At 44.8% G+C, this 25621-nt stretch overlaps 2 protein-coding genes across 3 annotated transcripts in view; both read right to left on the reverse strand.

Annotated features, from left to right (window-relative positions):
* Nucleotides 1-23834, reverse strand: part of LOC115177467 (pyruvate kinase PKM-like) — a 39952-nt gene extending 16118 nt beyond the window's left edge. The window contains exons 1-2 of one of the 2 annotated variants that reach the window (XM_029738268.1): nucleotides 23762-23834; nucleotides 7175-7339 (exon numbers count right to left, since the gene is read on the reverse strand). In XM_029738268.1, the coding sequence (XP_029594128.1) occupies nucleotides 7175-7313 (139 nt within the window). In that variant the 5' untranslated portion in view covers nucleotides 7314-7339; nucleotides 23762-23834. Of the gene's footprint in view, nucleotides 1-7174; nucleotides 7340-13122; nucleotides 13252-23761 lie in introns of those variants that run through there. The other variant, XM_029738267.1, reaches the window with a different exon arrangement.
* A 224-nt stretch (nucleotides 23835-24058) lies between these two features.
* On the reverse strand, nucleotides 24059-25615 carry LOC115177468 (cytochrome P450 11B, mitochondrial-like). The gene is made up of 4 exons (XM_029738270.1): nucleotides 25476-25615; nucleotides 25297-25375; nucleotides 24737-24985; nucleotides 24059-24502 (listed from the first exon to the last, which is right to left on the reverse strand). Exons 1-4 carry the CDS (start codon nucleotides 25520-25522, stop codon nucleotides 24392-24394), a joined length of 486 nt encoding a protein of 161 aa, XP_029594130.1. The 5' UTR covers nucleotides 25523-25615; the 3' UTR covers nucleotides 24059-24391.
* Between the last annotated feature and the right edge of the window lie 6 nt (nucleotides 25616-25621).

The following is a 25621-nucleotide window of genomic DNA, read 5'->3' on the forward strand; positions in this document are numbered from 1 at the left end:
CTTTTTTGTGAAGAAGAAGGATGGAGGTCTGCGCCCGTGCATTGATTATCGAGGTCTTAATAAAATCACGATAGGGTACAGTTACCCGCTACCTCTGATCGCCACGGCGATTGAGTTAATGCACGGGGCGCGCTTCTTCACTAAATTGGATCTCAGGAGTGCGTACAACCTGGTGCATATCCGAAAGGGAGACGAGTGGAAGACAGCATTTAGTACCACCTCAGGGCATTATGAATACCTCGTCACGCCGTACTGGTTGAAGAATGCTCCATCAGTCTTCCAGTCTTTTGTAGACAAAATTTTCAGGGACCTGCACGGGCAGGGTGTAGTGGTATATATCGATGACATTCTGATATATTCCGCTACACGCGCCGAGCATTTGTCCTTGGTGCGCAGAGTGCTTGGTCGCCTGTTGGAGCATGACCTGTATGTCAAGGCTGAGAAATGCCTGTTCTTTCAACAGTCCGTCTCCTTCTTAGGGTATCGCCTATCCACGTCAGGAGTGGAGATGGAAAGTGACCGCATTGCAGCCGTGTGTAATTGGCCGACTCCTACCACGGTGAAGGAGGTGCAGCAATTTGTAGGGTTTGCCAATTACTACCGGAGGTTTATCCGGGGTTTTGGTCAGGTAGCTGCTCCCATTACCTCACTGCTGAAGGGGGGTCCGGTGCGTTTGCAGTGGTCAGCTGGGGCGAACAGGGCTTTTAGGAAACTGAAGGCTCTGTTTACCTCGGTTCCTGTGTTGGCTCATCCGGATCCATCTTTGCAATTCATAGTGGAGGTGGATGCGTCTGAGGCTGGGATAGGAGCTGTGCTCTCTCAGCGCTCGGGTACACCACCTAAGTTTACCCTCGCTTACAGACCAGGTTCCCAGAACATTAAGGCAGACGCATTGTCCCGGCTGTATGACACAGAGGAGCGGTCCATGGATCCCACTCCCATAATCCCAGCCTCTTGTTTGGTGGCACCGGTAGTGTGGGAGCTGGACGCGGACATTGAGCGGGCATCACGTACAGAGCCCGTTCCCCCTCAGTGTCCAGCTGGGCGTCTGTACGTTCCGTCTGCTGTCCGCGACCGATTGATCTACTGGGCTCACACATCACCCTCCTCTGGTCATCCTGGGATTGATCGGACGATGCGCTGTCTTAGTGGGAGGTACTGGTGTCCTACTTTAGCTAAGGACGTGAGGGTTTATGTTTCCTGCTGCTAAGTGTGCGCCCAGTGCAAGGCTCCTAGACACCTCCCCAGAGGTAAGTTACAACCCTTACCCGTTCCACAACCGCCGTGGTCGCACTTCTCGGTGGATTTCATAACCGATCTTCCACCTTCACAAGTTAACACCACGATCTTGGTCGTTGTGTATCGTTTTTCTAAGTCCTGTCGTCTCCTCCCTTTACCTGGTCTCCCTACGGCCCAACAAACTGCGGAGGCTCTGTTTACACACGTCTTTCGGCACTACGGGGTGCCTGAAGATATAGTGTCTGATCGGGGTCCCCAGTTCACGTCAAGGGTCTGGAAGGCGTTCATGGAACGTCTGGGAGTCTCCGTCAGCCGTTTTCACCCTGAGAGTAACGGGCAGGTGGAGAGAGTTAACCAGGATGTGGGTAGGTTTCTGAGGTCTTATTGCCAGGACGGGCCGGGGGAGTGGGTGGCGTTCGTGCCCTGGGTAGAGATGGCTCAGAACTCGCTCCACCACTCCTCCACTAACCTCTCTCCCTTTCAGTGTATGTTGGGGTATCAGCCGGTTCTGGCCCCTTGGCATCAGAGTCAGACCGAGGCTCCTGCGGTGGACGACTGATTCCGGTGCGTGGAGGAAACCTGGGATGCCACTCACGTCCACCTTCAGCGCGCCGTACGGCGCCAGAAAGTTGGCGCAGACCGTCACCGCAGTGAGGCCCCGGTGTTCGCACCGGGGGACAGGGTCTGGCTCTCGACCAGAAACCTGCCCCTCCGCCTGCCCTGCCGGAAGCTGGGGCCGCGGTTTGTGGGGCCGTTTAAAGTCCTGAGGAGAGTGAACGAGGTATGTTATAGGTTAAAGCTTCCCCCCATTACTGCATTAACCCCTCGTTCCATGTGTCTCTCCTCAGGCCGGTGGTGGCTGGCCCGCTCCAGGAGGCGGAGGTGCGGAAGGTTCCTCCGCCCCCTCTGGACATTGAGGGGTCCCCGGCGTACTCCGTTCGATCCATCCTGGATTCATGACGTCGGGCGAGGGGCCTTCAGTACCTCGTGGACTGGGAGGGGTACAGTCCGGAGGAGAGATGCTGGGTTCCGGTGGAGGATGTGTTAGATCTTTCCCTGCTGCGAGAGTTCCATCGTCTCCATCCGGATCGCCCTGCACCTCGTCCTCCGGGTCGTCCCCGAGGCCGGTGTCGACGCGCTGCTCGCCGGGGGGGGGGGGGGGGGGGGTACTGTCACGACTTCTGCCAAAGTCGATGCCCCTCCTTGTTCGGGTGGTGCTCAGCGGTCGATGTCACCGGTCTTCTAGCCATCATTGATCAGTTTTTCATTTTCCATTGGTTTGTCTTGTCTTCCATCACACCTGGTTCCAATCCCATTCATTGCATGTTGTGTATTCAACCCTCTGTTTCCCCTCATGTCCTTGTCAGTGATTGTTTGTATGTTATGTACTTGTGTATGTTGTATCGGTGGGCGACGGGTTATTTTTACCCATGTTATTTTTGTACGTTGGTTTTGGAGTTTGTTTTTTGTTAATAAAACTACTCCAGTTTAACCAAGTTGGTTTCCCCTGCGCCTGACTTCCCTGCCACCTACACACACGACTATGACACTGATGGTGTAGCTGATTGGTTATTTAACTCACTGATGGTGCAGATGTGGTTATTTAACTTACCAATGGTGCAGGTGTGGTTATGTAACTCACTGATGGTGCAGCTGATTGGTTATGTAACTCACTGATGGTGTAGATGTGGTTATTTATCTCACCAAAGATGCAGCTGATTGGTTATTTAACTCACTGATGGAGCAGATGTGGTTATGTAACTCACTGATTGTGTAGCTGATTGGTTATTTAACTCACTGATGGTGCAGATGTGGTTATGTAACTCACTGATTGTGTAGCTGATTGGTTATTTAACTCACCAAAGATGCAGCTGATTGGTTATTTAACTCACTGATGGTGCAGATGTGGTTATTTAACTCACTGATGGTGCAGATGTGTTATTTAACTCACTGATGGTGCAGCTGATTGGTTATTTAACTCACTGATGGAGCAGATGTGGTTATTTAACTCACTGATGGTGTAGATGTGGTTATTTAACTCACTGATGGTGCAGCTGATTGGTTATTTAACTCACTGATGGTGTAGATGTGGTTATTTATCTCACCAAAGATGCAGCTGATTGGTTATTTAACTCGCTGATGGAGCAGATGTGGTTATTTAACTCACTGATGGTGCAGCTGATTGGTTATTTAACTCACTGATGGTGCAGATGTGGTTATTTAACTCACTGATGGTGCAGATGTGGTTATTTAACTCACTGATGGTGCAGATGTGGTTATATAACTCACTGATTGTGTAGCTGATTGGTTATTTAACTCACTGATGGTGTAGATGTGGTTATTTAACTCACCAAAGATGCAGCTGATTGGTTATTTAACTCACTGATGGTGCAGTTGTGGTTATTTAACTCACAGATGGTGCATATGTGGTTATTTAACTCACTGATGGTGCAGCTGATTGGTCATTTAACTCACAGATGGTTCATATGTGGTTATTTAACTCACTGATGGTGCAGATGTGGTCATTTAACTCACTGATGGTGTAGATGTGGTTATTTAACTTACCAAAGATGCAGCTGATTGGTTATTTAACTCACTGATGGTGCAGATGTGGTTATTTAACTCACTGATGGTGCAGATGTGGTTATTTAACTCACTGATGGTGCAGCTGATTGGTTAATTAACTCACTGATGGTGCAGATGTGGTTATGTAACTCACTGATGGTGCATATGTGGTTATTTAACTCACTGATGGTGCAGCTGATTGGTTAATTAACTCACTGATGGTGCAGATGTGGTTATTTAACTCACTGATGGTGCAGATGTGGTTATTTAACTCACTGATGGTGCAGCTGATTGGTTAATTAACTCACTGATGGTGCAGATGTGGTTATGTAACTCACTGATGGTGTAGCTGATTGGTTATTTAACTCACTGATGGTGTAGATGTGGTTATTTAACTCACCAAAGATGCAGCTGATTGGTTATTTAACTCACTGATGGTGCAGATGTGGTTATTTAACTCACCGATGGTGCAGATGTGGTTATTTAACTCACTGATGGTGCAGATGTGGTTATTTAACTCACTGATGGTGCAGCTGATTGGTTATTTAACTCACTGATGGAGCAGCTGATTGGTTATTTAACTTACCGATGGTGCAGCTGATTGATTATTTAACTCACCGATGGTGCAGCTGATTGGTTACTTAACTCACCGATGGTGCAGCTGATTGGTTATTTAACTCACTGATGGTGCAGATGTGGTTATGTAACTCACTGATGGTGTAGCTGATTGGTTATTTAACTCACTGATGGAGCAGATGTGGTTATTTAACTCACTGATGGTGTAGATGTGGTTATTTAACTCACCAATGATGCAGCTGATTGGTTATTTAACTCACTGATGGTGCAGATGTGGTTATTTAACTCACCAATGGTGCAGATGTGGTTATTTAACTCACTGATGGTGCAGCTGATTGGTTATTTAACTCACCGATGGTGCAGCTGATTGGTTATTTAACTCACCAATGGTGCAGCTGATTGGATATTTAACTTACCGATGGTGCAGTTGATTGGTTATTTAACTCACCGATGGTGCAGCTGATAGGATATTTAACTTATCGATGGTGCAGCTGATTGGTTATTTAACTCACCGCTGGTGCAGCTGATTGGTTATTTAACTTACCGATGGTGCAGTTGATTGGTTATTTAACTCACCGATGATGCAGCTGATTGGTTATTTAACTTACCGATGATGCAGCTGATTGGTTATTTAACTCACCGATGGTGCAGCTGATTGGTTATTTAACTTACCGATGGTGCAGCTGATTGGTTATTTAACTTACCGATGGTGCAGCTGATTGGTTATTTAACTTACCGATGGTGCAGCTGATTGGTTATTTAACTTACCGATGATGCAGCTGATTGGTTATTTAACTCACCGATGGTGCAGCTGATTGGTTATTTAACTTACCGATGATGCAGCTGATTGGTTATTTAACTCACCGATGGTGCAGCTGATTGGTTATTTAACTTACCGATGGTGCAGCTGATTGGTTATTTAACTTACCGATGATGCAGCTGATTGGTTATTTAACTCACCGATGGTGCAGCTGATTGGTTATTTAACTTACCGATGATGCAGCTGATTGGTTATTTAACTCACCGATGGTGCAGCTGATTGGTTATTTAACTTACCGATGATGCAGCTGATTGGTTATTTAACTCACCGATGGTGCAGCTGATTGGTTATTTAACTTACCGATGATGCAGCTGATTGGTTATTTAACTCACCGATGGTGCAGCTGATTGGTTATTTAACTCACCTAGACATCCAGGTGAGGGGAGTTCCTTACTAATTAGTGACCTTAATCTCTAGGGCAGGTGGCACCAAATCGTCCCACCTCCGTAACAGCCAGTTGAATCCTGTGGCGCGATTTTCAAATAACTTAGAAATGCTATTACTTCAATTTCTCAAACATATGACTATTTTACAGCTATTTAAAGACAAGACTCTCGTTAATCTAACCACACTGTCCGATTTCAAAAAGGCTTTACAACGAAAGCAAAACATTACATTATGTCAGCAGAGTACCCAGCCAGAAATAATCAGACACCCATTTTTCAAGCTAGCATATAATGTCACAAAACCCCAGAAGACAGCTAAATGCAGCACTAACCTTTGATGATCTTCATCAGATGACACACCTAGGACATTATGTTATACAATACATGCATGTTTTGTTCAATCAATTTCATATTTATATAAAAAACCAGCTTTTTACATTAGCATGTGACGTTCAGAACTAGCATACCCCTGCAAACTTCCGATGAATTTACTAACAATTTACTAAATTACTCACGATAAACGTTCACAAAAAGCATAACAATTATTTTAAGAATTATAGATACAGAACTCCTCTATGCACTCGATATGTCCGATTTTAAAATAGCTTTTCGGTGAAAGCACATTTTGCAATATTCTAAGTAGATAGCCCGGCATCACAGGGCTAGCTATTTAGACACCCAGCAAGTTTAGCCTTCACCAAACTCCGATTTACTATTAGAAAAGTTTGATTACCTTTCCGGTTCTTCGTCAGAATGCACTCCCAGGACTTCTACTTCAATAACAAATGTTGGTTTGGTCCAAAATAATCCATAGTTATGTTCCAACAGCGACGTTTTGTTCGTGCGTTCAAGACACTATCCCAATGGTAAATAAGGGTCACGCGCACGGCGCATTTCGTGACAAAAGATTTCTAAATATTTCATTACCGTACTTCGAAGCATGTCAACCGCTGTTTAAAATCAATTTTTATGCCATTTTTCTCGTAAAAAAGCGATAATATTCCGACCGGGAATCTGCAATTAGGTGAACAGCCGAAAGAAAATACAGCACGGGGTCGACTCGGGCACGCGCCTAATTCCTTTGTCCTCTGATCGGCCACTTGGCAAAGGCGATAATGTGTTTCAGCCTGGGGCTGCCTCGATATCGTTCAGCTTTTTCCCGGGCTCTGAGAGCCTATGGAAGCCGTAGGAAGTGTCACGTTACAGCTAAGATCCTCACTCTTCAATAAACAGAGACAAGAAGAACGACTCCTTGTCAGACAGGCCACTTCCTGCATGAAATCTTCTCAGGTTTTTGCCTGCCATATGAGTTCTGTTATACTCACAGACACCATTCAAACAGTTTTAGAAACTTTAGGGTGTTTTCTATCCAAAGCCAATAATTACATGCATATTCTAGTTACTGGGCAGGAGTAGTAACCAGATTAAATCGGGTACGTTTTTTATCCGGCCGTGTAAATACTGCCCCCTAGCCCTAACAGGTTAATTCATCCATCAAGTACAAGGGTAGAGCGAAAGCTCGCAGACACTCAGCCCTCCGTGGAATGAGTTTTGACACGTGGTGCAGATGATTAGTTATTTAACTCACCGATGGTGCAGATTATGCTTGTGTTGCGGGCTGTGATTGGCTCCTGGTCGATGTCCAGCAGACACAGGTGTTCCAGGAAGGTGTCGGCCATGCTGGCGTCCAGCTGCTGCTTCTGGATGAAGGAGTCTGGGAGGGGCATGACGTCAGAGTAACGTCTTATACGAGCTGAGAGAGAGAGAGAAATGTCTATGTTATTTTAAAACTTTTGTGAGCGTAATGTTTACTGTTAATTTCTGATGGTTTATTTCCGTTTTAGTTTTTTGTCTATTCCACTTACTTTGGTAATGTAAACCTTTTAGAGAGAGAGAGAGATGGCCTCAGACTAACAGAACTAAGGTTGGAGAAGGTTAACATGCAGCATTCTGAACAGTGACATTCAAGAGAGGGTGTGTGTGGGGAGGGGGCTAACGTCACGTGACATGCAACATACTGTCATACAGGACAGATGCTGTGACTGGCCACTACATGACATTTACAACCTGACATGGAAATCGTATACAGTGACATTCTGGAGACAAGAAGCAATCTGACAAACGGTTCTAATTTGGAGTCTGTTTTAATTGAACACACACATCAGATGCACAGCTGGTGTCTTTACAAACAAGCCCTACAGTACAGTAATAGGGGTTCCATTCAATCTGTAGCACGATTTAAAGGTAAAGGTAATTTCCTATTGGGCCGACATATACACCATTTACTGTGAATGCAGTCTCGGTGAATGCGGAAACATTGCCTTTAAATTTCTATTGCTCTGAAGCGCAGGTCTTCAAAGCGACGGATTTTTTTATTTATTTTTTATTTCACCTTTATTTAACCAGGTAGGCAAGTTGAGAACAAGTTCTCATTTACAATTGCAACCTGGCCAAGATAAAGCAAAGCAGTTCGACAACATACAACAACACAGAGTTACACATGGAGTAAAACAAATATACAGTCAATAATACAGTAGAAAAATAAGTCTATGTACAATGTGAGCAAATGAGGTGAGATAAGGGAGGTAAAGGCAAAAAACGTCCATGGTGGCAAAGTAAATACAATATAGCAAGTAAAACACTGGAATGGTAGATTTGTAGTAGAAGAAAGTGCAAAGTAGAAATAGAGGTAATGGGGTGCAAAGGAGCAAAATAAATAAATAAATACAGTAGGGGAAGTGGTAGTTGTTTGGGCTAAATTATAGATGGGCTATGTACAGGTGCAGTGATCTGTGAGCTGGCCCAAGAATTGAACCCTGTGGCACCCCCATAGAGACTGCCAGAGGTCCGGACAACAGGCCCTCCGATTTGACACACTGAACTCTATCAGAGAAGTAGTTGGTGAACCAGGCGATGCAATCATTAGAGAAACCAAGGCTATTGAGCCTGCCGATGAGGATGTGGTGATTGACAGAGTCGAAAGCTTTGGCCAGGTCAATGAAAACAGCAGCACAGTATTGTTTCTTATCGATGGCGGTTACGATATCGTTTAGGACCTTGAGCGTGGCTGAGTCCCCTCCTTTGAAGAGGGGGATGACAGCAGCTGCTTTCCAATCTATGGGAATCTCAGACGACACGAAAGAGAGGTTGAATAGGCTAGTAATAGGGGTTGCAATAATTTCGGCAGATAATTTTAGAAAGAAAGGGTCCAGATTGTCTAGCCCGGCTGATTTGTAGGGGTCCAGATTTTGCAGCTCTTTCAAAACATCAGCTGAATGGATTTGGGAGAAGGAGAAATGGGGAAGGCTTGGGCGAGTAGCTGTGGGGGGTGCAGTGCTGTTGACCGCGGTAGGGGTAGCCAGGTGGAAAGCATGGCCAGCCGTAGAAAAATGCTTATTGAAATTCTCAATTATAGTGGGTTTATCAGTGGTGACAGAGTTTCCTATCCTCAGTGCAGTGGGCACTGAATCGAGACCCTAATTTGTGTTGCTCTAGACTGATGGTGGAGGAGGTGAGTTCAAGGTCAAGTGCTTTGAGACCTGGGTGAGTGCTCTTATGGGCCTATAGAAATGCAATCGATCCATTAAAAACATGTAATGAATATACAGTACCAGTCAAAGTTTGGACAACCCTACTCATTCAAGGGTTTTTCTTTATTTGTACTATTTTCTACATTGTAAAATAATAGTGTAGACATCAAAACTATGAAATAACACATATGGAATCATGTAGTAACCAAAAAAGTGTTTAACAAATCAAAATATATTTTAGATTCTTCAAAGTAGCCACTCTTTGCCTTGATGACAGCTTTGCACACGCTTGGCATTTTCTCAACCAGATTCACCTGGAATGCTTTTCCACAAGCCTTAAAGGAGTTCCCACATATGTTGAGTACTTGTTGGCTGCTTTTACTTCACTCTGCGGTCCAACTCATCCCAAACCATCTCAATTGGGTTGAGGTCGGGTGATTGTGGAGGGGAGAAAGAGACCTCTTAGCTTGTTGATGTCTGTGATGTGCTAGTCAGTCTGTGTGTATATGTCCTGTGGGATGTCTAGGCACAGTGCTATCTTTCTTCATCCCCTCTATCACGCTCTCCATCTCTCTCTCCCTCTGTCTCCTTTCTGTGACCCAATTCCGATGCCCTGCTGCACACATTATTAAGTGTTTAACAGAGCTCTACCTCTGACACATCGCACACACACATACCTCACAAAATGATATTATCACAATACTTAGGTGCCGATACGATATGTATTGTGATTCTCACGATTCTACATGTATTGCGATTAGATACTGCAGTTTTATTGTGATTTGAGGTTCCAAACATATTGCTCACTATGTCTGCTGCTGAGGGACAAGAGAGAGCATCGGAAAATGAATTTTGATCAGTCATGCTGAAAACATGTCGGCTGGAGAACAAGCGATAGGATGAAAATGACCTGAGTTTTGACTCTGGTACTGTCAACTAGTGCTACATAACACTGCCTACAGTAGCAAAAATGTTTTACTAAATGATACTTGGAGTCAAATATCGACATAATATCTTCCACCACTAATATTGCGATATGTAACTGTATCAATTTTTAGCCCCATCACTAATTCACACACTCACAAACAGAAACAGACTGAAACTGGTTACTGACCAAAACAGACACCTGTTCTGGCTGACTGTAAGGCTGAGATTAGGTCCCAACACTGTGTTGCAATGTACAGATCAGTGCATGCTTTCCATAGAAAGAAGGAGAGATATGGTTGGGTGTGTGGACATGACATACTGACAATAGCTGAAAAAGTGTTCTATGTATGAGGAAGATAAGGCAATGTCTAGCCTGCCAAATCAAATCAAATCCAATTTATTTGTCACATACACATGGTTAGCAGGTGTTAATGCAAGTGTAGCGAAATGCTTGTGCTTCTAGTTCCGACCATGCAGTAATATCTAACAAGTAATCTACCAATTCCACAACAACTACCTTGTACACACAAGTGTAAAGGAATGAATACGAATATGTACATAAAAAATATATAAATGAGTGATGGCCGAACGGCATAGGCAAGATGTAATAGATGGTATGGAGTACAGTATACCCATATGAGATGAGTATTGTAGGGTATGAAAACATATAAAGCAGCATTGTTTAAGGTGGCTAGTGATACATTACATCAGGATGGCAAGATGCAGTAGATGGTATTGTCACGTCCTGACCAGTAAAAGGGGTTATTTGTTATTGTAGTTTGGTCAGGGCGTGGCAGGGGGTGTTTGTTTTGAGTGTTTCTGTCACACTGTTGCAGAGGTACGGAACTTCGTGTTTATTTGAACAAAAAAACAACACGATCAACGCCAACACAAACGGCGTGGGAAAATTGCCAAGTGCCCAAAACAGGTGCACAGCATTCATATAATATTAAGTAATAAATCGCCAGCACATCCAACGACAAAAGTACAACCTGACGCTAAAATAATCCCGCACAACACTGGGCGGGCTAACCAGGCTTAAATAACCAAAATCAAAAGACCAAATGAGGAACAGGTGCAAACAATAAGACATACCAAACGAAAAGGAAAAAGGGATCAGCGGCGGCTAGTAGGTCGGTGACGACGACCGCCAAGCACCGCCCGAGCAGGCAGGGGAGCCACCTTCGGTGGGATTCGTGACAGTTTCAGGGTTTTTGGTTTATGTTCTATGTTTACTATTTTTATGTGGGTTTTCTAGTTTTTCTATTTCTATGTTAGCTTTGGGAACGACCTCCAATTAGAAGCAGCTGGTTGTCGTTGCTTCTAATTGGAGGCCATTTTTATGTGGGTTTATTTTCTCTTGTGTTTGTGGGTGGTTGTTCCATGTATAGTCTATGTACCTTACAGGACTGTTGTTCGGCGTTCTTTTGTTCAGTGTTCATTCCTTTAATAAATCAAGAAGATGATTCACATCGCCGCTGCAGTTTGGTCCGATCATTACGACGCATATGACAGGTATAGAGTACAGTATATACATATGAGATGAGTAATGTAAGTTATGAAAACATTATATAAAGTGCCATTGTTTAGTGGCTAGTGATACATCTAATTACATCAAGATGGCAAGAAGCAGTAGGTGGTATGGCGTACAGTATATACATATGAGATGAATAATGTAGTTTATGTAAACATTATTTAATATAAAGTTGCAAGTGATAAATTGATTACATCAATTTTCCCATTATTAAAGTGGCTTGAGTTGAGTCAGTATGTTGGCAGCAGCCACTCAATGTTAGTGATGGCTGTTTAACAGTCTGATGGCCATGAGATAGAAGCTGTTTTTCAGTCTCTCCGTCCCAGCTTTGATGCACCTGTACTGACCTCGCCTTCTGGATGATAGCGGGGTGAACAGGCAGTGGCTCGGGTGGTTGTTGTCCTTGATGATCTTCTTGGCCTTCCTGTGACATCGGGTGGTGTAGGTGTCCTGGAGGGCACGTAGTTTGCACCCGGTGATGCGTTGTGTAGACCTCACTACCCTCTGGAGAGCCTTCCGGTTATGGGCGGAGCAGCTGCCGTACCAGGCGGTGATACAGCCCGACAGGATGCTCTCGATTGTGCATCTGTAAAAGTTTGTGAGTGTTTTTGGTGACAAGCCAAATTTCTTCAGCCTCCTGAGGTTGAAGAGGCGCTGCTGCGCCTTCTTCACCACGTTGTCTGTATGGGTGGACCATTTCAGTTTGTCCGTCATGTGTACGCCGAGGAACTTAAAATTGTGTGTGTGTGTGTGTGTGTGTGTGTGTGTGTGTGTGCACATGTTCCTGGACAGTCAATGAACCTCAGGTTATGCTGACCAACCACCACTGTGCTCTGGGTCAACTCCTGGCAATGTAAACCTAACTGCCTAATTCTGGTATACAGCCTTCAACATTTAACCACCAAACAACCAACAATAACTATTATAACACAACCAAAATTCATATAATAAAATTCTTACGATATTACGCTTGATGCTTCCTGAATGATGATAAGCAAACTAGAAAAATTCTGCTGAGGACTGCAGAAAATTGGCTTTGCATCAGTGACTTATATGAGTCATATGACCTTGGAATAAAACGTCGCTGTCTGATCTCCAAAATATAAACTTTTCAGAAAATAAAATAAAAAATCATTTTTCCCATTAACGAACATGCAATTGTAAAACTACAGAAGCAAATTTAAATAAAAATGTTGTATACATTTTCTTGGTCCTGAAATGTTCAGAGTACACTGAGGGGTGTTACCACTTTCAATAAAGGTAAAAACAATAACAAAGCGGCTAAGTTACAAGGTTTTCATCAGGCAGCAACTAAAAAGAGAATAGATGTACAACCACTGTAGAAGATTCTGTTTCACCTGATCTTGAGTCAAGGTAACATGTCTGAAAGACGTCAACTCCAATCTGGTCACTATCGCATCAGAAAGTGGCTGGTGTGGGTGAACCTATTTAACCTTTAATCAGCCAGGTAACACTTCAATCTTCTATTACATTCATGGAGAAGTTTAAAGGTTAACAAACATGCTAGCAGCTCTACAGACTTACCTCCCATCTTGACCCAAAGCTTTTTCAAACTCCAACTGTACTATCCTATCACCTCTGTATGTCTGTCCAGTCCTGTCTGTCTGTCTGTCTGTCTGTCTGTCTGTCTGTCTGTCTGTCTGTCTGTCTGTCTGTCTGTCTGTCTGTCTGTCTGTCTGTCTGCCTTTTTTTCTCAGTCATTGCTCAATCTCTGTACTTTCCCTAATTTCCTCCCTCTCCCCCCCTCTCTACACCCCTCAGCCCAACCTACAGTAACCATTCAGTGTCCACTCCCTTTGACACAGAGGTCAGCCTGGATGATCATGTGATAGCCATAGTGACCTTTTCACTATTGACCACATGGTTTTGTTTTTCTCCATCTAGGGTTACGGTCAGGGTTAGGTTGGAGTTACAGTCAGGGTTAAGTTGGAGTTACGGTCAGGGTTAGGTTGGAGTTACGGTCAGGGTTAAGATCAGGGTTAGGTTGGAGTTACGGTCAGGGTTAAGGTCAGGGTTAGGTTGGAGTTACGGTCAGGGTTAAGATCAGGGTTAGATTGGAGTTACGGTCAGGGTTAAGGTCAGGGTTAGGTTGGAGTTACGGTCAGGGTTAAGGTCAGGGTTAGGTTGGAGTTACAGTCAGGGTTAGGTTGGAGTTACGGTCAGGGTTAAGGTCAGGGTTAGGTTGGAGTTACGTTCAGGGATAAGATCAGGGTTAGGTTGGAGTTACGGTCAGGGTTAAGGTCAGGGTTAGGTTGGAGTTACGGTCAGGGTTACGGTCAGGGTTAGATTGGAGTTACGGTCAGGGTTAAGGTCAGGGTTAGATTGGAGTTACGGTCAGGGTTAGGTTGGAGTTACGGTCAGGGTTAAGATCAGGGTTAGGTTGGAGTTACGGTCAGGGTTAAGGTCAGGGTTAGGTTGGAGTTACGGTCAGGGTTAAGATCAGGGTTAGATTGGAGTTACGGTCAGGGTTAAGGTCAGGGTTAGGTTGGAGTTACGGTCAGGGTTAAGGTCAGGGTTAGGTTGGAGTTACAGCCAGGGTTAGGTTGGAGTTACGGTCAGGGATAAGATCAGGGTTAGGTTGGAGTTACGGTCAGGGTTAAGGTCAGGGTTAGGTTGGAGTTACGGTCAGGGTTACGGTCAGGGTTAGATTGGAGTTACGGTCAGGGTTAAGGTCAGGGTTAGGTTGGAGTTACGGTCAGGGTTAAGATCAGGGTTAGGTTGGAGTTACAGTCAGGGTTAGGTTGGAGTTACGGTCAGGGTTAGGTTGGAGTTACGGTCAGGGTTAAGGTCAGGGTTAGGTTGGAGTTACAGTCAGGGTTAGGTTGGAGTTACGGTCAGGGTTAAGGTCAGGGTTAGGTTGGAGTTACGGTCAGGGTTAAGGTCAGGGTTAGGTTGGAGTTACAGTCAGGGTTAGGTTGGAGTTACGGTCAGGGTTAAGGTCAGGGTTAGGTTGGAGTTACGGTCAGGGTTAAGATCAGGGTTAGGTTGGAGTTACGGTCAGGGTTAGGTTGGAGTTACGGTCAGGGTTAAGGTCAGGGTTAGGTTGGAGTTACGGTCAGGGTTAAGGTCAGGGTTAGGTTGGAGTTACAGTCAGGGTTAGGTTGGAGTTACGGTCAGGGTTAAGGTCAGGGTTAGGTTGGAGTTACGGTCAGGGTTAAGATCAGGGTTAGGTTGGAGTTACGGTCAGGGTTAAGATCAGGGTTAGGTTGGAGTTACGGTCAGGGTTACGGTCAGGGTTAGATTGGAGTTACGGTCAGGGTTACGGTCAGGGTTAGATTGGAGTTACGGTCAGGGTTAAGGTCAGGGTTAGGTTGGAGTTACGGTCAGGGTTAGATTGGAGTTACGGTCAGGGTTAAGATCAGGGTTAGGTTGGAGTTACGGTCAGGGTTAAGGTCAGGGTTAGGTTGGAGTTACGGTCAGGGTTAAGATCAGGGTTAGGTTGGAGTTACGGTCAGGGTTAAGGTCAGGGTTAGGTTGGAGTTACGGTCAGGGTTAAGATCAGGGTTAGGTTGGAGTTACAGTCAGGGTTAGGTTGGAGTTACGGTCAGGGTTAGATTAGAGTTGCGGTCAGGGTTAAGATCAGGGTTAGGTTGGAGTTACAGTCAGGGTTAGGTTGGAGTTACGGTCAGGGTTAGATTGGAGTTACGGTCAGGGTTAAGGTCAGGGTTAGATTGGAGTTACGGTCAGGGTTAAGGTCAGGGTTAGGTTGGAGTTACAGTCAGGGTTAGGTTGGAGTTACGGTCAGTGTTAGATTGTAGTTAAGGTCAGGGTTAAGGTCAAGGTTAGGTTGGAGTTACGGTCAGGGTTAAGGTCAGGGTTAGGTTGGAGTTACAGTCAGGGTTAAGGTCAGGGTTAGGTTGGAGTTACGGTCAGGGTTAGGTTGGAGTTACGGTCAGGGTTAAGATCAGGGTTAGGTTGGAGTTACGGTCAGGGTTAAGGTCGGGGTTAGGTTGGAGTTACGGTCAGGGTTAAGGTCAGGGTTAGGTTGGAGTTACGGTCAGGGTTACGGTCAGGGTTAGGTTGGAGTTACGGTCAGGGTTAAGGTCAGGGTTAGGTTGGAGTTACGGTCAGGGTTAAGTTGGAGTTACGGTCAGGGTTACGGTCAGGGTTAGGTTGGAGTTACGGTCAGGGTTAAGCTCAGGGTTAGGTTGGAGTTACGGTCAGGGTTAAGCTCAGGGTTAGGTTGGAGTTACGGTCAGGGTTAAGGTCAGGGTTAGGTTGGAGTTACGGTCAGGGTTAAGATCAGGGTTAGGTTGGAGTTACGGTCAGGGTTAGATTGGAGTTACGGTCAGGGTTAAGGTCAGGGTTAGGTTGGAGTTACGGTCAGGGTTAAGGTCAGGGTTAGGTTGGAGTTACGGTCAGGGATAAGATCAGGGTTAGGTTGGAGTTACGGTCAGGGTTAGATTGGAGTTACGGTCAGGGTTAAGGTCAGGGTTAGGTTGGAGTTACGGTCAGGGTTAAGGTCAGGGTTAGGTTGGAGTTACGGTCAGGGATAAGATCAGGGTTAGGTTGGAGTTACGGTCAGGGTTAGGTTGGAGTTACGGTCAGGGTTAAGATCATGGTTAGGTTGGAGTTACGGTCAGGGTTAAGATCAGGGTTAGGTTGGAGTTACGGTCAGGGTTAAGTTGAATGGTTGGTGCAACACTTGTTTTTTTTAACATCTCTATGTCATCTCTCATCATTTCGTCTAAACTTCTGAATGTCAGTGGTGATATCATGAGAGTCTTGTAATACAGGTCTGCCAATGTGTTCCTCCTAGCTCTCTAGGTGCCAAGACGACTAGATAATGACTGTGTCACTGACATTATGCATCTCTGGCCCATTCACAGATCCTGGTGACTGTGATTGAACCCAGTCAGTTCATCATTGTTGACTTGCAGCCCTGCAACTTGACCTTCACAGATGCTGTATGTATGTGTGATTGTGAATGTGTTTTGCCGAACTACACTTATCTGAGAATTGAAGAAGGCTAATGTAATCTTCAGTTTGATACAAGGTAGTTAACCTCTCTAGGGTAGGGGGCAGTATTTTCACATCCGGATAAAAAACGTACCCAATTTAACCTGGTTATTACTACTGCCCAGAAACTAGAATATGCATATAATTGTTTGATTTGGATAGAAAACACCCTAAAGTTTCTAAAACTGTTTGAATGGTGTCTGTGAGTATAACAGAACTCATATGGCAGGCCAAAACCCTTCGAAGATTCTGTACAGGAAGTGCCCTCTCTGACAATTTCTTGGCCTTCTACACCCTCTTTATTGAAAAGAGAGGATCTCTGCTGTAACGTGACACTTTCTAAGGCTCCCATAGGCTCTCAGAAGGCGCCAGAACGTTGAATGATGACTTTGCAACCCCTGGCTGAAAAACAGTAGCGCATTAGGATAGTGGTCGACTTGAGAACAATGAGACGGGTGCGCGTGTGCACATGAAGAGTCCATTTTAGATTTTCAGTCTTTGAACGAAAAAGACGTCTCCCGGTCGGAATATTATCGCTATTTTACGAGAAAAATCGCATAAAAATTGATTTTAAACAGCGTTTGACATGCTTCGAAGTACGGAAATGGAATACTTTGAATTTTTTTGTCATGATACGCGTCGGCGCGTCACCGTTCGGATAGTGTCTTGAACGCAAGAACAAAACAGGATATTTGAACATAACTATGGATTATTTTGAACCAAAACAACATTTGTGGATGAAGTAGAAGTCCTAAGAGTGCATTCTGACGAAGAACAGCAAAGGTAATCCAATTTTTCTTATAGTAATTCTGAGTTTAGTGAACGCCAAACTTGGTGGGTGTCAAATTAGCTAGCCCGTGATGGCAAGCTATCTACTCAGAATATTGCAAAATGTGCTTTTGCCGAAAAGCTTTTTTTAAATCTGACACCGCGATTGCATAAAGGAGTTCTGTATCTATAATTCTTAAAATAATTGTTATGTTTTTTGTGAACGTTTATCGTGAGTAATTTAGTAAATTCACCGGAAGTTTTCGGTATGTTTGCTAGTTCTGAACGTCACATGCTAATGTAAAAAGATGGTTTTTGATATAAATATGAACTTGATTGAACAAAACATGCATGTATTGTATAACATAATGTCCTAGGAGTGTCATCTGATGAAGATCATCAAAGGTTAGTGCTGCATTTAGCTGTGGTTTTGGTTTTTGTGACATTATATGCTAGCTTGAAAAATGGGTGTGATTATTTCTGGCTGGGTACTCTCCTGACATAATCTAATGTTTTGCTTTCGTTTTAAAGCCTTTTTGAAATCGGACAATGTGGTTAGATTAACGAGAGTCTTGTCTTTAAAATGGTGTAAAATAGTCATATATGTTTGAGAAATTGAAGTAATATCATTTCTAAGGTATTTGAATATCGCGCCACTCGATTCCACTGGCTGTTGACTAGGTGGGACGATTTCGTCCCACATACCCTAGAGAGGTTAAAGGATTATAAATACAGTAGATAGGCTGGGTCAATAGAGATACCCGTTCACAGACATACTGTACTGTGTCTTTATACATGTAAAGCTCATTGTAAACCAACATGGGTAACCAGGAAGAAAAATCTGGACTTGGGTCAAGTCATGCACACACACACTAATTAACACACACAGTCTTGTTTAACTAACCTTGTGGGGACACAAGTGCTGAGGAAATAGTGCTTTTTGAGGTCAGTTTGGTTTCGGTTCCTTATTTCTAAAAATTATCATGGTTTTCGGTTTCGATAAAAAAAATGGACATTAACTTCTTATGGCTTGAGGGTGCTATTTTCACGTCCGGATGAAAAGTGTGCCCAAAGTATACTGCCTGCTATTCAGGCTCAGAAGGTAGGATATGCATATAATTGGTAGATTTGGATAGAAAACACTCTGAAGTTTCTAATGATGTCTGTGAGTATAACAGAACTTATTTGGCAGGCGAAACCCCGAGGACAAACCATCCATGATTTTTTTCTTTTGAGGTCACTCTCTCTTCCATGAGTTTTCATTGAGAATCTAGAATTCTAAGTGAGTTGCTTGCAGTTCCTATTGCTTCCAGGATGGATGTCAACAGTCTTTAGAAATTGGTTGATGTTTTTCCTTTGTGTAATGAAGAAGTTAGGCCGTTCAGAACGAGGCTCGAGGGAAGTGTACTTTTTGATAGAGGCACGCGACCTGAAAGCACGCTCCACTTTGTTTTCCTCCGGTATTGAAAGCAGTTTATCCCGTCTTAAATTTTATTGATTATTTACATAAAAAAATACCTAAAATTGTATTAGGAAAGTTGTTCGCTGAAAATTGTCAAAGATTACAGGTAACTTATGAGAGATTTTGTAGTCATGTTGCGCAAGTTGGAACTGGTGTTTTTCTGGATCAAATGTGCCAAATAAATGGACATTTTGGATATATAACGACGAAATTAATCGAACAAAAGGACCATTTGTGATGTTTATGGGACATATTGGAGTGCCAACAGAAGAAGCGCGTCAAAGGTAAGGCATGAATTATATGTTATTTCTGAGTTTTGTGTCGCGCCTGGCGGGATGAAATATGATTGTCAGTGTTTGTTTGTTGGGGGACTATCCTCAGATTATAGTGTAATTTGCTTTCGCCGTAAAGCCTTGTTGAAATCTGACACGGTGGCTAGAAATACAAGAAGTTCAGCTTCAATTTGGTGTATTGCACTTGTGAATGTATGAAAGTTAAATATTTTTACAAATTTTTGAATTTGGCGCTCTGCCATTAAGCCGGATCCTGATCCCGTTAACAGGATTTCAGCCATAAGAAGTTAAATGCACTATGCATTATGTTGGTTGAATGCTGTAACAACACAGTGTAAGGGGTGCGTAACTGGTGGCAGGGAAGTCAGACGCAGAAGAGCAGAGCTGGGTAACAACCGGAGCAGTTTAATTATCCAAACCAACTGATCCATCCAGAAATACAAAATATGGGTACAAAACCCATCGCGCACCAGTCAAAATGTGTACAAGCACTTACAACAAACAATTTCACACACAGACATGGGGGGAACAGAGGGTTAAATACACGACAAGTAATGAGGGAAATGTAAACCAGGTGTGTGGGAAAACAAGACAAAACAAATGGAAAATTAAAGGTGGATCGGCGATGGCTAGAAGACCGGTGACGTCGACCGCCGAACGCCACCCGAACAAGGAGAGGAACCGACTTCGGCGGAAGTCGTGACACACAGAATAAAACAATACAAGTCCCATGATGGTAGTGAATGCCCATTATCACTTATTAACGGTCATTCATTCACAATACTTTACTTTAGTAAAATATTTGTTTTATTTGATGACTTTATTATTTCATTCCATGTCACCATCTCATATCTATAGAGCTGCTGCCTAAGTTGTGTGACAAAATCACTATTTTAGTGGTTCCTCAAAGTAAATCAGGCATACTTTTATGACTGCTGAATACCAACTATCAATCACTTAGATCATGTATTTTCAGGTAGAGATACCTCTCGAAGCAACTGTTTTCTATCCTTCTCGCACGTTCTCTCTTCTCTCTGTCTCTGTCAAGGAGGTCTCCATGTCTGCTCCACACAGACTGAGACCGGACAAGCAAACGGGTGCGCAATGGATTACGTCATTGTAGGTGATTACCACACCGGTGCCCCCACACTCTGTACTGGTACCCCCTGTATATAGCCTCCACATTGACTCTGTACTGGTACCCCCTGTATATAGCCTCCACATTGACTCTGTACTGGTACCCTCTGTATATAGCCTCCACATTGACTCTGTACCGGTACCCCCTGTATATAGCCTCCACATTGACTCTGTACCGGTACCCCCTGTATATAGCCTCCACATTGACTCTGTACCGGTACCCCCTGTATATAGCCTCCACATTGACTCTGTACCGGTACCCCCTGTATATAGCCTCCACATTGACTCTGTACCGGTACCCCTGTATATAGCCTCCACATTGACTCTGTACCGGTACCCCTGTATATAGCCTCCACATTGACTCTGTACCGGTACCCCTGTATATAGCCTCCACATTGACTCTGTACCGGTACCCCCTGTATATAGCCTCCACATTGACTCTGTACCGGTACCCCTGTATATAGCCTCCACATTGACTCTGTACCGGTACCCCCTGTATATAGCCTCCACATTGACTCTGTACCAGTACCCCCTGTATATAGTCTCCACATTGACTCTGTACTGGTACCCCTGTATATAGCCTCCACATTGACTCTGTACCGGTACCCCCTGTATATAGCCTCCACATTGACTCTGTACCGGTACCCCCTGTATATAGCCTCCACATTGACTCTGTACCGGTACCCCCTGTATATAGCCTCCACATTGACTCTGTACCGGTACCCCCTGTATATAGCCTCCACATTGACTCTGTACCGGTACCCCCTGTATATAGCCTCCACATTGACTCTGTACTGGTACCCCCTGTATATAGCCTCCACATTGACTCTGTACCGGTACCCCTGTATATAGCCTCCACATTGACTCTGTACCGGTACCCCCTGTATATAGCCTCCACATTGACTCTGTACCGGTACCCCTGTATATAGCCTCCACATTGACTCTGTACCGGTACCCCCTGTATATAGCCTCCACATTGACTCTGTACCAGTACCCCCTGTATATAGTCTCCACATTGACTCTGTACTGGTACCCCCTGTATATAGCCTCCACATTGACTCTGTACCGGTACCCCCTGTATATAGCCTCCACATTGACTCTGTACCGGTACCCCCTGTATATAGCCTCCACATTGACTCTGTACCGGTACCCCCCTGTATATAGCCTCCACATTGACTCTGTACCGGTACCCCCTGTATATAGCCTCCACATTGACTCTGTACCGGTACCCCCTGTATATAGCCTCCACATTGACTCTGTACTGGTACCCCCTGTATATAGCCTCCACATTGACTCTGTACCGGTACCCCTGTATATAGCCTCCACATTGACTCTGTACCGGTACCCCCTGTATATAGCCTCCACATTGACTCTGTACCGGTACCCCCTGTATATAGCCTCCACATTGACTCTGTACCGGTACACCCTGTATATAGCCTCCACATTGACTCTGTACCGGTACCCCTGTATATAGCCTCCACATTGACTCTGTACCGGTACCCCTGTATATAGCCTCCACATTGACTCTGTACTGATACCCCCTGTATATAGCCTCCACATTGACTCTGTACCGGTACACCCTGTATATAGCCTCCACATTGACTCTGTACCGGTACCCCCTGTATACAGCCTCCACATTGACTCTGTACCGGTACCCCCTGTATATAGCCTCCACATTGACTCTGTACCGGTACCCCCTGTATATAGCCTCCACATTGACTCTGTACCGGTACCCCCTGTATATAGCCTCCACATTGACTCTGTACCGGTACCCCTGTATATAGCCTCCACATTGACTCTGTACCGGTACCCCTGTATATAGCCTCCACATTGACTCTGTACCGGTACCCCTGTATATAGCCTCCACATTGACTCTGTACCGGTACACCCTGTATATAGCCTCCACATTGACTCTGTACCGGTACCCCCTGTATACAGCCTCCACATTGACTCTGTACCGGTACCCCCTGTATATAGCCTCCACATTGACTCTGTACCGGTACCCCCTGTATATAGCCTCCACATTGACTCTGTACCGGTACCCCCTGTATATAGCCTCCACATTGACTCTGTACCGGTACCCCCTGTATATAGCCTCCACATTGACTCTGTACCGGTACCCCTGTATATAGCCTCCACATTGACTCTGTACCGGTACCCCTGTATATAGCCTCCACATTGACTCTGTACCGGTACCCCTGTATATAGCCTCCACATTGACTCTGTACCGGTACCCCCTGTATATAGCCTCCACATTGACTCTGTACCGGTACCCCCTGTATATAGCCTCCACATTGACTCTGTACCGGTACACCCTGTATATAGCCTCCACATTGACTCTGTACCGGTACCCCCTGTATATAGCCTCCACATTGACTCTGTACCGGTACCCCTGTATATAGCCCCGCTATTACTATTTACTGCTGCTCTTGAATTATTTGTTATTCTACTTTTTTTAGGTATTTTCTTAAAACTGCATTGTTGGTTATTAAGGGCTTGTAAGTAACCATTTCACTGTAAGGTCTACCTGTTGTATTCGGTGCATGTGACAAATGAAATTAGATTTGATTGATGTACTGTTTAGTGCTGTGTTGTGTCATGGCTTTGCTGGCAGGCATCTAAAAACAATTGGGGAGTTTGCACCACCAAGATGTACATGCTAAAATCACCACGGCATTTCACTTAGTTTGTTTACTATTCTTGTGGGAACTTCTGATCCCCACAAGTTTAGTTAAACACGCCCGCCCGCACGCACACACACACACACACACACACTTGTGTAGCTACCCTGAGAAGCCAACAGACAGAGGGTGTAAATCAGTAGCCAGAACACAAGCAGACCTTTGTGCTGGAGTTGACTAGAGAGAATGTACACTGTGAAGCCACTCCCCTGGACTCCAGAACACAGCTAGATACATACAGCACACATAATGTGACATAACACCCTGTCAAAAGACATGACATAGAGCATCATTTCAGTTCTGACTTCATTCTTCAAGCGACCTAAACTAGTATTTTACAGGATGGCCTGTAATTAAATGGTTACATAACCATTATTACTGAGGTTTCAGTTCGATATCATCCAATTTATCTCAAACCTGTTTTGCAATAGATTTAATGCAACACTAAACAATAAACGGACTATTATGACATTTTCATCCAGTGACTTTGCAAAGGAATGTTCATGAACAGAATGTTATAGAACTAATCACTAACTAAAACTGACCAAAACTGTCCTAATAACTTCCTTTCCTTTGAGCAGTCTGTCAACAATGTGTCACCATGGCCTTTGAAGAAGAAAGAATTGGCGCACGGTTGAGTTTAGCAGCCTAAACTTGGCAGAGCTCTGGCAGAGGAGGTTTTTTAACTTGAAATGGTTGCAGGGATTGTGCGATTCAGCTAATTATTGTAATCGCATGCATTCACAACGAATGACAAATATATTCCAGAATTCTAACTGTTGTAAAACAAAATATAATAATAAAGAGAGGGAGACTGAATAACTCAAATGAAAAGATATACCTAGAGGAAGAAGAACACCAACCTGTGAGTTTCAGGCAGCAGCAACGAAGACAACTTTGCGGATGTGGAGACGCGCATAGCACCAGGTTCGCAAAATAATCATTTCAATCATTTGTTTATGTAGTTTAGCTGTGGGTTTTACCGCCATCTTGTGGACACCATTGATTATCTCTGATAATTGTTGGCGGCTTTTGATGGGAGAAATCCATTTGGATTCGGGAGAGTGAAATTAGTTAATCTTCATGTCTAAGTATATCTGCCTCGCTGTAACAAACCTTAATCAACATCTGAAAAAGAAATGAACAAGAAAACACTGGCCTTTTCGTTGACCAAAAATGGGACTTTATTATTATTTGATGTTTTCATGTGGACCATATGGTAAGGGTGTTGGTGAGTTCATTGACGATTACCTGGTATAATGGATTGATAAAATGATTGATATGTTTGGTTAGTTAAACGATTGGTGTGGGGACGTGTGTGTGTGTGTGTGGGGACATGTGAGTGTGGGTGTGTGTGTGTGTGTGGGGGGACGTGTGTGTGTGTGGGGGGGGGGACGTGTGTGTGTGTGTGTGTGTGTGTGTGGGGGGATGTGAGTGTGGGTGTGGGGATGTGAGTGTGGGTGTGTGTGTGGGGATGTGTGTGTGGGTGTGTGTCAGAGTGTGCTGAAGGTGATGCGTGGTGGGGTTTCAGGCTGGAGGATTAGGGTGTATTTAGTGCTGAGCTCCTCTGAAGACGACACACTGAGACGGAAACTCAACAGGATCTACAGAGAGGGAGGGAGAGGGATAGAAAATGAGGGGTAGAAAGGGGGGAGGCGAAGGAGAAAGGGGGACTCATTAGCATAGGTTCAACTAATCTCCAGACTTCACTTCTTCACTCTCATCATGTCTTTCCTTCTCACACCAATCTCTCCTTTTAGACATCCCTCTTCCTTTTCCCCATTCCCTTTGCTTTCCCATCTCCCTCTCTGTCAAACCTCCATCCCTCCTTTGCTCACGTGCATCAGTAGCAGCTGCATTTCGTTCTCAGCGATCCTCCTGCCAACACACTGCCTGGCCCCGAATCCAAATGCCAGGGAGCGGAACCCTCCAACCCCCCCAGGCCCCTCTCCAGGCCCCTCTCCAGGCCCCTCTCCAGGCCCCTCTCCAGACTCCTGAGCCCCCCAGCGACCAGGGTCAAAACGTTCCGGATCCTGAAACACATTTCGACTTCTCCCCAGAGGATACAGACACGCCTGGACACATGTCTGAGAGAGAGAGGGGGAGGGAGAAAGGGGAATGAGAGGAAGAGAGAGACAGGGGGAGGGAGAGAGAGAGCGAGAGAGAGGAAGAGGGAGAGAGGGAGATAAAGAGAACGAGGGCAGGGGGAAAGAGCGTGAGAGAGAGAGAGGGAGAGGTAAAGAATGAGAGAAGGGAGAAAGAGAGATGGAAAGAGAGAGAGAGATGGAGGAGAAATGAGAGAGAGGATTAATTTCACTGATATATGCATCATGTTCAAGTGAGGATTATTGAGTTTGTGTGTGTGTGTGTGTGTGTGTGTGTCAGACACAGATCTCACCCCAGCAGGTATGTGGTAGTTCTGGATGATGATGTCTCTGACTGGATATCTCTGGACAGTGATTCCCACTGGATATAACCTTTACCACACAGCACACACAGACAGACACGTACAGATTACAAATAACTATCAAACTGAAAGATATTGATCTCTAAAATGAATGCAGACATTCTCTGTACCTGAGGGTCTCCTTGACGAGTCCCTTCAGTAGTGGCGCCCCCTGCATGGCCTTGTGGGCGTCACCGCCGGCTCTTGCCCACGCTGCCCGCACCTGACCTCTGACCTGTTCCTGCACTGCTGGGTTACGACCCAACTCATACAGGGC

The sequence above is a fragment of the Salmo trutta genome, chromosome 37 (genome assembly GCF_901001165.1).
Source record: "Salmo trutta chromosome 37, fSalTru1.1, whole genome shotgun sequence".
Lineage (NCBI taxonomy): Eukaryota > Metazoa > Chordata > Actinopteri > Salmoniformes > Salmonidae > Salmo > Salmo trutta.

Excerpts from the sequence above, each read along its gene's own strand:
- LOC115177468 (XM_029738270.1), bottom strand. The coding sequence starts at position 25,522 with ATGCAGGGGGCGCCACTACTGAAGGGACTCGTCAAGGAGACCCTCAG. Across the intron at positions 25,376-25,475 it reads CTCGTCAAGGAGACCCTCAG|GTTATATCCAGTGGGAATCA; the intron begins GTACAGAGAATG and ends TGTGTGGTAAAG. Across the intron at positions 24,503-24,736 it reads TGCAGCTGCTACTGATGCAC|ATCCTGTTGAGTTTCCGTCT; the intron begins GTGAGCAAAGGA and ends CCCTCTCTGTAG.